This window comes from Symphalangus syndactylus, chromosome 12, assembly GCF_028878055.3.
Source record: "Symphalangus syndactylus isolate Jambi chromosome 12, NHGRI_mSymSyn1-v2.1_pri, whole genome shotgun sequence".
NCBI classification, from domain to species: domain Eukaryota; kingdom Metazoa; phylum Chordata; class Mammalia; order Primates; family Hylobatidae; genus Symphalangus; species Symphalangus syndactylus.
The window spans coordinates 93,046,766-93,058,981 of NC_072441.2; the positions used below are offsets into that span (position 1 = coordinate 93,046,766).

Here is a 12,216-nt window from a genome sequence, read left to right on the forward strand (position 1 = left end):
CCTTTTAGTCAATGTGTTTTGGACTGAATGGAATGTAACATGAGAATGCCGGCTAGCAAAATGTAACTCTGGTCCAGTAGAATTCCATAGAATAAGTGAAGAGAAAGTAAAAACGAAGGTAGTTTTCCCCAGCTGGGTATAATAATGGAGTGGAAATAGGCAAAATCACCCTAAAACAGGATCCTCTGTGCCTCTCCCTCACCCGTGACCTGCTGTCTGCCTGGCTTCTTTAATGCAGCCCGTTCTGCATAGTGCAAAGTGCAAGTGGCTGGTGGCCTCTGTTTGGGTCCTTCCTCTGTGCCACTGCCACCCTGCATGTATTGCTTACATCTCCATGGTAACTCCCCTAGTTAAAATGCTGGAGTTAGTATTTATGTTGGCAGATATTGGAAAAAAAAAAAAAAGAACAATTGGCTCCAGACTGGCTTCTTTCTTTTCAAGAAAGTAAGCAGAGAAAAGGGAGGAGCAGAATTATTGTCTCATTGGATATCTTCTCTCAGTAATTCCACTGTGCCCAGTTGAAGGTCAGACTCTAACAGACACAAAGCTAGGAGAGTTTTGTACACAAGTTTCTTTCACTTCCACCAGCCTTTGCCTAGAGTGTTCCAGTTGGCACCAGACGGACAATCACTTTAAGATAGGGTCTTTTTCTTCCTTTGGTTACAACCTTTGAATCGTTGCTTCTGAGCCAAGATTCAAAACGAAAACAACTAACCTATTGTCATCATTACTGTCATTTCGTTTTGGGGGTATATTTATTACCAGTGAAAGAACATGACCCCAGATTCCAGCCTAAGGCTGAGCAAATCGCCTTCTCAGTTCAAAAACAAATATCTGCCAGACATCCTGATTGGGGAATTCACGTCAGTGCCTCCAGCGTCACTAACTATAATTGGGAGAGATAGCTAAGCAAACTTAGTAAGAAAGATACACTCACTGCAGATATTCACATGCTCCTCTAAACCATGCATCTGATGGGCAGGGCCTCACCAAAAAAGATTTCATGGAAGACAAATAAAATACAAAGAGGACTTGATTTAGTAATGGGATTAGTCTTTGTAATCTAATAGGTGTGTAGAATTGAGTGTTACTACTTTGTTGTGGAACACTCATTGTATTAGCTTTCTATTGCTGCGTAGCAGATTACCACAAATTAAGCAGCTTAAAACAACACAAGTTTATTATCGCACAGTTTCTGTTGGTCAGGGGCCTGGGCATGGCTTAGCTGGATCTTCTGCACTAGTCACAGCGAATCTGTAATGAAGCTTATAAGCTGAGGCTGTGATCTCGTCTGAGGCTCAGGGTCTCCTTCCAAGCTCGTTCTGGTTGTTGGCAGAATTCATTTCCTTCTAATTGTAGGACTGAGGGCCTCAGTTCCTAGAGGCTCCCTTTCTCAATAGGCAGTTCACAGTTTGGCTGCCTGCTTTCTTCCTGAGGGCCAGCAGGAGAAACTGTCCATGTTAAGGCTTTAATCGAATCTTCCCTTTCATTTACTCAAAGTCAGCTGATGAGGAACCTAATCATATTTACTATGCCATCCACTCACAGGGAAGGTGTGTACACCAGGGTCTAGAGTTTTGGAATTCTGTCCACCACACCCCTCAACTAACCTCTCAGCCCAGGTTTATGCCACTCAGGTCATTTCCTGTCTCTCTTTCTTAGATTGACTTAACTGTACCACGGAAGTTTAACTTAAAAATTCCATGCATTCATTCACTCATTCATTCAACATTTATCATGTCATGCTATATACCAAGCATTGTGCCATACAACTTGGTAAGTTTATTATCAGGACTATAAATAACATTTTTTTTTTTTAGTTAAAAGAGGGAGAGAACTTATAAGCTCTCTAAATGATTTTCAAGCATTAATCTTAACTGTTTTTCTATAGCATTTTACTGGAAATAACAGTAACACAAACAGATAATTAAAAGTATGTCTGTATACTTCACTGCAATAGAGGGGATTACATAAAGTATATTGCCAAAGAGAGGATAACAAGAAAGAGGAAAGGACATCCAAGAAGGTCTAGTCTGGTCACACTGGCACTCTACTTAGACTTACTGGTTTATCTAACTGAGCTCTTACTATCTGCCCGATGTTATAGTAGCCACTGGAACATCAAAGATGAAAAAAGTGCATATAAACGTGGGTCCTACCTTCAAAGAGCTCATAATCTCATAGGACAAATACTGTTACAACTACACATGACACCACATGTCACACATTCAGTTCATTCATCTACCTACTCCACCTGAAGGAAAGGATCCAGAGAGAGGGCGGAAAATACTGAGTTTCAGAGGAGCAGGGTGTTTGCCAGATAGAAGGAATAATAGCAAAATAAAACAACATAATTCTACTTCAGCAAGCATTCCTTGAGTGCTCACTATGTGTGAGACACAAGGGTTTCAAATATGAGTGAGATCTGTCCTCTGCCTTTGAGGAATTTGCTGTTTAGTTGGGGAGACGTATGTAAATCTGTGGCGGATGTTGTGGGAGAGAAATATGCAGGGTGGTGTGAAGAGCCACAGGAGCATGAAAGCCATGAGTCTTTGGGGAACGCAGAGGCATATGATGTGGCTAGATGAAATTGTTCAGAGCATGTGTAGGATTGAGGGGAAATGAGGCACTAGGGATAGGAAAGATCCACTGAAAACCCTTAACTGTACCAGTGAAGATTTTAAATGTATCCTATTAAACAGCAGAAACCCTCAGAGCTGTTTAAGGAAGAAGTATGGGAAGTTATCACATAAAATTGCACTGGATTCAAATTCTGGTTACAACCCTGATGACCTATATGACCCTGGATAAGTGGCTTATTTTCCCAAGACTCAGTTTTCTTACCTGTAAAACGGGGATAATCCTGTAAATAGGAATAAATATTAGTATAGTATATGGCACATAATATTCACATCATAATTCAGCTATCATAATGATTACTGTGTTATGTATTATTACTGTTATATGATATGTTATTGTACATTGTTATTTATATATACACATTATTGTTAAATTTTATAATGATTAGTGACATGATCATATCTGTGGTTTAGAAAGATTACTCCAGTGATGCTCTTGAAGATGAGCTGGATTGGAGAAAAGACAATGTAAAGAACAATTGTTGAAGCCTGTGCTCCTCAAACTGGCACTGCACAGAATAAATTGAAATACTTTTCACATTTTGTATAAATATTTCAAAGAAAATATTTTTATTTTAAGATAAACATTGATATATTATAAAGTGGACTAAAACAAGAGGTTCCAAAGATATTTTATGTTTTTGATGGTGTCCCCAGAGCTACAATCTTTTTCCAGGAGGGCTTCTTAGGAAAGCATTGATCTAGTGTTGCTCTGGTATATAGCTATTTAATTTTAAATTTAAGTTAACTGAATACTAAGTTAAAATAAATAAACATTTAAAAATTAGCTCTCTAGTTACACTAGCCACATTGCAGCTGCTCAGTAGCCACACGTAGCCAATGACTACTGTATTGGACAGCAGAGATATAGAACATTTCACTCATTGTAGAAAGTACTCTTGGACAGCACTAGTCATACAGTCATACAATAGGCAGTGGCTCCTCATCACTCACTTCACAAATAGCAGCGCAATTAGAATGAAACAGAAGAGGTAGATTTGAAAGTGTAGAACTGGCAGGACGTGCTTTGGGGGCAATCATTTGATAAAGGTAAGAAAGCAGGAAGAGTTGAGAAACTCCTAGTTTCTAGCACATGCTAGGTACTCAAATCTTTGAATGAATGAATGAATGAACAAATTAGCAAATATAATGAACCATATCTATAGTAATGTCACTAAATAATAAGGCTAACAAGGAAAATGGAGCTGATTTGGGTAAAAGGTGATCTTAGTTTTGGAAACAGTTTGTTTGAAGATGCTTGGAGTCTGCAGTCATAAATGGGCCAATGGCTCTTAGCAGAGGTATTAGGGCAGGAGGTAACAAATTTGGTAGTTAGCAGTGTATGTCTGTGATGTCTACACATCTCACTACCATGAGTCTTTTATAAAAAACTTCCCCATGGACCCTGTGATACAAAAATTTTCTGTCCCTAAAACACCATATTTATCCAGTAACATTTAATCAACTTCCAAATTTCTTAAATTCATGACCTATATGCCCAACTCACAAAACTACTGATTAGTTTGAAATCACAAATGTTAACTCAGCAAGGTGATAACACTTCAAGTGAAAACAAAGAAACCAGGCATCTCAGTTAGCTCAACCTTATTGTAGAAAGGTGTTATTTTCACTAGGTTTCTTGAAATTCTGAAAAATCCTGATCCTAGGATTTCAAAGGCCCTAGATTAAGACAGCTACTGAAAGAGGTGATAAGCGAGTCCATCAGAGTAGATGAGACCACCTAGGGAAGATTGCACATCACAAGGAGAGAAGAGCTGGGAACAGCTGTCTGCACCATCCGCATACCACCAGCTCATTCCAGAGAGGTTTCCTTTGAGCTCAATTGGAAGAGTCCCAAAAAATACACGGTAATGCTAATGCAAACAACTGAATGAAGGAACGGAGGCTCTCCCAATTAGGGAGACTTCAGGGTCCAGTTCCCCAGGCCTAAAACAACAGTCTTCTTTAGGCGAAGAGGAAAGAGAAGCCAAAGGTTATCTAAAGCCTGGCCTGCAGCCCCTGTTAGTCACTTGGCTATCTTCCTCAAATTCCCATCATGCAAGAGCTTTTAACACATGCCCACTTTGCAGTTGGGCTTTTAAATCCAATCTGTACAATTTCTGATGCTGAGTGACCCAGAAACTCAGCACGATTTAGGAGAGTGACTTGGGCTTGGCATAATCTGGACAGATGTGGTTAATACCTGTGGACAGATGGTGTTCATCCGGTAAAATCAGGCACTTTATTGTGTTAATTAATCCAAGTGGGACCCTGAAAATACAATATTAGCTGAATTTCCTGTCTAGCAAGGCCATCAGTGCTTTCTGTTGGCTAAATTGGGAAATCCTATATCCCGGCATAATCAGGGATGTTCTGGAAATCTTTTCCATAAGGAAAAGCTTTTAATAAAAGCAAGAAAGCAAAAGTGCTAAGTGAGCTAATTTAAAGATGAAGGCCCCACAACTTCAGGGAGGGCCAACCAGCCCCTGCATTGAGCCTGCAACTCCCTCAACTATCCACAGGCCGTCATTGTCAGGAAGCAATAAAGTGATTCTCACTTTAAATTAGTTCAGTTAGCACTTTTTTTTTTTTAAGGCAGAAAATGCTTTTATTTAAAAAAAGTGATTTTCTCCTTTTTGGCAACTTGTATATGAAAAAGAATTCTGTGGGCTTTTGTTTTACCATTTAGCAGCTGTTCTTGCTTAAGAAGTGCCACTTTTCTCCTTTTGAGAAAGGTCAAGCTGTTGGGGGTTAATTTCAGTCAGTTTTGTGCCCTCTTCCCCAGATGCCTTTTAAAAATGTTACATGCATTTACATGGGGATAGAATGGAAAGAACATGATAACTTATTTTTAACTTATGGCTCCAGTAGCTCTGTGTAATTGTGAGGAGCCAATTTGTATAGAAGAGAGAGATTGGGTTTTGTAGTGGTCAGACCTGAATTAATACCTTGGCTCTGTTACATACCAGCTGAGTGACCGTTGAGCTCAGTTCTTCATCGGTAAATACAAATAATCATATCTACCTCAGTAGTTGTGAAAAATGAATAACTTGAATTGATTGCCAAGAGGGAGGGGTTAGGCCCAGTGCCTGGAACCTGGTAGGAAGAAAGACCAAGTTGTAGCACCTGCCACGTGTTGGGCGCTGTGCTGAGTGCTGTCTTTGTGTGGTCTCATCTCTTCCCTACTCTCACCCTGTGAAGTCAGTATGACCCTCTTCACTTTCACTGAAGAAGCTGATCAAAATCACCCAGCTGATATTCAATTGACCCAGGATTCAAAACCAAGATGGGGCTGGGCGCGGTGGCTCATGCCTGTAATCCCGGCACTTTGGGAGGCTGAGGCAGGCAGATCATGAGGTCAAGAGTTAGAGACCAGCCTGGCCAATATGATGAAACCCCATCTCTACTAAAAATACAAAAATTAGTTGTGTGTGGTGGTGTGTGCCTGTAATTCCAGCTACTCAAGAGGCTCAGGCAGGAGAATCGCTTGAACCCAGGAGGTGGAGGTTCCAGTGAGCCAAGATCACACCACTGCACTCCAGCCTGGGCGACAGAGTGAAACTCCATCTCAAAAAAACAAACCAAGATGGCCCGAATTTTGAAACTTTATGCTCCTCACTACTCTGCAAAAATATCTGTGACCACTCTTCTGTTCGATGCCCAGATGGTACACAATGAAGTATTGAGCAAATGGCTTTAGTGTTGGTTTTGGCATCCAGCCCCTTTTGGTAAATCTGCTCCAATTCACCTTTTGCTCAAAAATTTGTCTTCTCCCAGAAGTAGATTTATTCTCTCCCATTTTATATTTATTCGGTGTGAGCCTTTTTGTTATTATTTCCTTTCTCTTTACAAAGGCGGAAGAGACGGAATTTCAACAAGCAAGCGACAGAAATCCTGAATGAATATTTCTATTCCCATCTCAGCAACCCTTACCCCAGTGAGGAAGCCAAAGAGGAGTTAGCCAAGAAGTGTGGCATCACAGTCTCCCAGGTAAGCAGCCCCTCAAAAGCCTCAGCCTGTAGCCTGGTCATGGTGGGGCCTCCAGGGCAGGCTCTTAGAAGTCTTGCTTTACTGGACATTCATGCCTTGCAAGTTCCATCAGCTATAGCCTTAAAATATCAAGGTAAGCACTTGATGTGTATGTGTATAAATGAGTTTCTAGGTAAGTACTTGGCAAAACTTGAGAAGAAACAGCAGAAGGAAGAGAAGAATAAGTAGAGTACAGTGTAAAAACAGGGTTAGGGTTCTTCCCATCAAGCACTCCTTTGCTTCAAATGGGTGAAGTGTCTAAAGTGTACTAGGAAAGCTATCTGCATTCCTCATGCTGTTTTTTCAAACTCAGTCAATTCCTTAGCCATTTTTTGCCTAACCCAGGAACTTTTAGAGTCAGTGAATGGAACTAGTTGTTATATAGCTTTTTAAATGAAGGAACTTAAATGTCTCCTCTTGGTGTGCTGACTCTATAACTGATGGAGTGTAGGAATTTTAACATGTCACTGCGATTATATTGGAATGGTTGAACAAAATGTCACTGAATGCCCCCTTCCCCCAAAGAGCAATAACCATAACAGGTGGTGTCTGTTGACTTGGAAAGATACATGATACAAAATTTTTATAGGCCTAGAGTTTTCAACACGAATGTGAAGCAGAAAAGTAGGCAATATTTATATGTGCGTGTATTTTGTCCACTCAAAAGATCCACCCAAACTTCTTATTCAGTCTGAACCTCAAATACCACCACTGGTTTCTAGTTGAGAACCATAGTGATAATTCTGAAATCTGTCGGAGAAAGTTTTTCTTAGAATTTTGTCACATGCAGGAGAATTAAATGTACTGATATTTCCATTAAAACTGGGGAGGGGAGGGAGTAGCGAAGGCTACTGCAGCGAGAAATTTCACTTACCATTTTTCAAATGAAGTAGATGCTCTTTTATATAAACTAAGCATCTGTACCTCCTTGAATTGAATCCTGACTTCTGTTAATCCCTGCAGGGTGCTGATCCCATCAACCTGTGTTTAGCTCTACAGAATTAGGTCCAGTCAGAATATAGAGCTCCACAAAAGTATTGACAATGAAGGGATTGCCCGAGCCTCCCCAACAAACTAAGATGATTTTACAGCAGAAAATATCCTTGAAAACATTCTTTCAGATAAAGCAGAATGAATTGACTCCTTTTTAACCTGGGCCTTCCTTAGGTGCTTTGACCCAGCTGAAGGTCATTTTTAGTCTTGACAATTCTGGGAAAAGAGAACATCAGCAGTCAAACTCAAGTAGCCTAGTTTTTTCTACAGCTATCACCATTCTTATCCAAATCTAAACCCCTTTTCCACAAAAAAGGGAATTAATGCTTTTTGATACTTGCCACATGTTTGAGGAATGCTTCTAGGTATGGACCACAAACATGCAGCAAATATCAAATCACTGAATTTTATCATGGAAACTTCTGCTTTTAAAATATAATTAAATTACTACTGTCTGAATTCCAAGCGTGGAATTCAGAATTTCAACTCCCTGTTGAAGGTAGAAGGAATTCTCCTGGAGGTAATTTGTAGTATAGCTGGATACAAGTTAAAATCCTGATCTGTTCCTGCAACCTTCACTTCCTTCATTATGGAAACTCAAGGTACAAATAGTGTGTCCATTAAAATGCTTATTTACATATTGTGTCACCTTTCCCTTTCCTCTGCCCATGCCAAAGTCATGCCATTCTTTCTTCCCCATCACATCTGTCTCTCCCCAAAGCAACTAAGCTACCATTGCTAAACAAGTCCAATGGGAGACAATATAATATGATATCATAGAAGGAGCATTAAGCAAGGAGCATATTTTTTGACAAGAGTCAACTGTGGGATCCTAGGGAACTCACTCTTTCTTTTTGGATCTTAGTTGCCCCATTTACCAATCATGGTTTGTTGGATCACATGATTTAGTAAATCTTTCTCCTAGATCCCAAAGCCAGGGAATACCTCTTGGGCTATATCATTATTGTCTTTTTTTTGAAGTCACAAATTCTTTTGAAATCTACTAAAAGCTACTGATTTTCCCCCATGACCCAAAACAAAGATATGTTGCCCATACACCCAAATCCATCTGAAGTCTGCCTATTGACTATATCTCCCCAGATCCTTAAAGAGCCCTTTTTCTATACCAGAGCTACTCTAAGTGTGATCCACAGAAGGCAGCATCAGCAGCCCCTGGGAGCCTGTTAGAAAGGTAAATTCTTGAGTGTCACCCTAATTCTGAATCAGAATCTTTGAGGGTGAAATCTATAACAGAAATTTGTTTTAACAACTTCCCCATGAACACTTAACTTTGAAAAGCAATGCTCTATATGCTTTATCTGAGTGATCTTTTCCATGCTCACTGCTACAAATAATACCTCCATTTGAATACCTAATGGAACTTCTCTCCTGCAGCACCAAACTCATAAATTTTACTTCCTAATGGACTTCATCATGGCTCTGCCCAGAGGTTCTTCAAAATTAACTTGTTCAAAATGTGAATCAGACTCTTCCTATAAAACCTACTATTCTTTCTGTATTTCATGTCTCATTCTGTGTCTGTTATCTATACATCCCTAGTGCCTAATGCGTATTAGGCACTTAGTCCGTGACTGTTGAGTAATTAGTTCATTCCTGATAACACTCATTGTATATATTGTCCAGATCATTGTCTGTTGGACAATGCAGGAAGTCCCTGAACTGACCTAGCACCTTCCTACCAGTTCCATTCTTGTCATTTAGAAGGGAATCATTCCCACAACATGTCCCCTCTTTACCCCCTTCAGCTCATATTTTTTTCACATATAATTGGACCTCAGGTATTTCTTCTTCAAAAGTCCTCCCAAATTACCTTCATCTTTTTCCCTTTTCTTTCAGCTTGTGCAGTTATCTGAGAAAAAAATCTCCTTACCTTTTTTCTTCTTTTCCTATCCCATAAATCAAAAAGCAACCATAAGTATGACTGATTCCTATGAATAGTGAAAGTTATATCAAGAAAAACATAAATTTCAAAGTGAAACTAGATATGCAGTGATCCTGAAATACACCCAAAAGTGTCCTTCCTCCTCCAGTTTCCCTCTTTTTCTGTAGACATCAGCATTTACAATAAATAAAGCATTTTCTTATTGAATTTTTTTCTCTTTTGTTTACCAATATTGTGGTGGTACAGACTGATTTTTTTAAAAAAAGAAAGGCTTGGCATTTCTGCTATAGTATAAACTGTATAAGCCTTTCAGTGCTATCCTTATAAGATGTTTTAAGTTTGTTAATGCATTTAAAAAATTAAGTATAGTTTTGCAACAGTTTTCTTTATCTGCCGTCGTTGGGAGTTAAATATAAATGATATGTAAGCTGTGGTACATGTGGGATCAACTCCCCCTTCCCTCACCAGATTCATAGTTTGTTTTGTAATTATATAAAAACCTCAACATTTTAGTTCAAAATCATATCTGGAATGTGGGATATAAAACTTTCCTTCACAGGACAGGAATTATGGGGGTAAAACTTGAATTTAACTGTGTCTCCACTTATGTCTGGCAGAGGTCTTGGTATGAAGGGAGCAGAGGCACCAAATCAAGCCAAGACACCTGCTGTGAACCACATGAAGGAAATAAATTAACAAATGAAAGTAAATTAGGTTTATTTTGTCTGCTGGCTATAACATTTAAACCCTAGAATTCAAGGGGATAATCATTTGTGTGCTACAGTTTTTCCTTATGTAGATAATACTAAGCTTTACACAAAATAGTCAGTGAAATCTGGTAGATTGAATTATATTGATCCTAAGGTCTATAGTGAAATACAGCTAAGAATCTCAGTCCACATTAAAGTTATGTAACTTCTAAAAATTTGCAATTAATCTATCACACGAAAGCACCTATATGGACATTTAAAGGTCTGTGTATCTTGATGGCATAAAGCCAGCTTTCACATTGATAAACACTAGGGCATTTCTCCTGAAATGTTAGGTATATTTTAGTGTCATAACTGAAGATGTAAGCAAATTTAAAATGCTTGCTCTAAATTAAAAGGGTTCTAGCTTAAATGAGCAGCTCCTTTATAGGAAGATTTTTGTCACAGTGGTTTTGCTAAATTTTAGTTATATTAAACAAGAGAATCGCATTTTATGTAGTTGTCCTTTTGAAGCTCTTACTTCAGATCTTTTTACTGATGTTGCCAAATTATTAATATAAGTAGGATAAGACCAATTAGCTTACCTCTTCACCTCTCCCATAAAGCCTTTTTTTCCTTCTTCAATGTTTCTGAAGGATGAAATGTGAACTTTCTCATCTTCTCTTAAACTACTCTAGGTATCAAACTGGTTTGGAAATAAGCGAATCCGGTACAAGAAGAACATAGGTAAATTTCAAGAGGAAGCCAATATTTATGCTGCCAAAACAGCTGTCACTGCTACCAATGTGTCAGCCCATGGAAGCCAAGCTAACTCGCCCTCAACTCCCAACTCAGCTGGTTAGTTTTTTCTTTGATTGGGGGTGGGGGAAGGAATTGTTCTCCATTTTTATACTTGCTTTTCCTACACTGGGATTTCCTTTTAATTTGTTAGGCTTTTGATTGGTTAATTTCTGTATTTGATTGTATTTTTGGATGTTAATGTTACTTTGGGCTCTTCCTTTAATTTCCAAAGAGCGATCTGTTAGACTATTTACAAGGTGGGTTGTCTGGAGGTTTGCATTAATTCGTCTATTAAGTTAAGACCAAAGTAAATTGGTTGGCTTGATGAGACCTCTAAATTCTCCTCTCAGGGTTATCAATAAATAAGTTAGACATAGTGCTTAGAGATAGTCTATTGGGATTCTGTCATTTGGCCTGTTTTCATGTAAAGCTTTTATCCTTGTCAGTTTTGCTGTTCCAACAACATAATGTCTGGGTCACCTATTAACATGCATTCTATGCAGAAATATTTACTTTTCTAGCAAGTATCTTATTAGAATGTTTTGGTATGCAAAACCAGGCTATGAATATTTCTATATATTGTTTATAGTTGTTGTTCTTTATTGTTTTTTGTTGGTCTTCTTTATAATTATCGGTTGTGTGCTATGTAATAGGTTTTATTTCAGGAAATATGCATTATATCACTAATTTAAGAGTTTAGGTCAAAATACTATATTTTGGGGTGTGCCTTGTGTCATCAGTTCAGAATTTCTACATGTGAAAAAATGTAGCTAATAATGCAAAAAATATAACCTTTGTGTTTGTATGCTATGGAAGGCATGTGGTAATTTTTTTTTTCCCTTTGGTAAAGGAAAAACAAGTATTTTCTCATTAAATAAGTTTGATTTGACTTTGATTAGGGTGCACAGCTAAGAAAATTGATGATTCTAACTTAAAAGGTTACCAATTTAAATATGTTTGATCATAATATGATTACAAACCTAATGTCTAACATTTTTTAGAGTATGTGGTATCTTTGACCACAAAGCTTGTTTGTCCACTAAAATTAGTTTTCTTACAGTGACTTGTTACGGAGACATGTAGGATTCCACAGACTGATGTCTTCTGTGAGCTTCCAGATGCACAAATTTGCTATGATAAGGTTCTCCAAGTCACTGGGCTA

The 12,216-nt window shown here is 38.5% G+C and overlaps 1 protein-coding gene across 11 annotated transcripts in view; it reads left to right on the forward strand.

The window, feature by feature from the left end:
• The window catches only part of PBX1 (PBX homeobox 1), a 328,066-nt gene that overhangs the window by 242,464 nt on the left and 73,386 nt on the right, over positions 1–12,216 (forward strand). For all 11 annotated transcript variants that reach the window (XM_063625014.1, XM_063625018.1, XM_063625013.1 and 8 more), the window contains 2 exons: positions 6,494–6,629; positions 10,952–11,111. In XM_063625014.1, the coding sequence (XP_063481084.1) occupies positions 6,494–6,629; positions 10,952–11,111 (296 nt within the window). The remainder of the gene's footprint in view (positions 1–6,493; positions 6,630–10,951; positions 11,112–12,216) is intronic.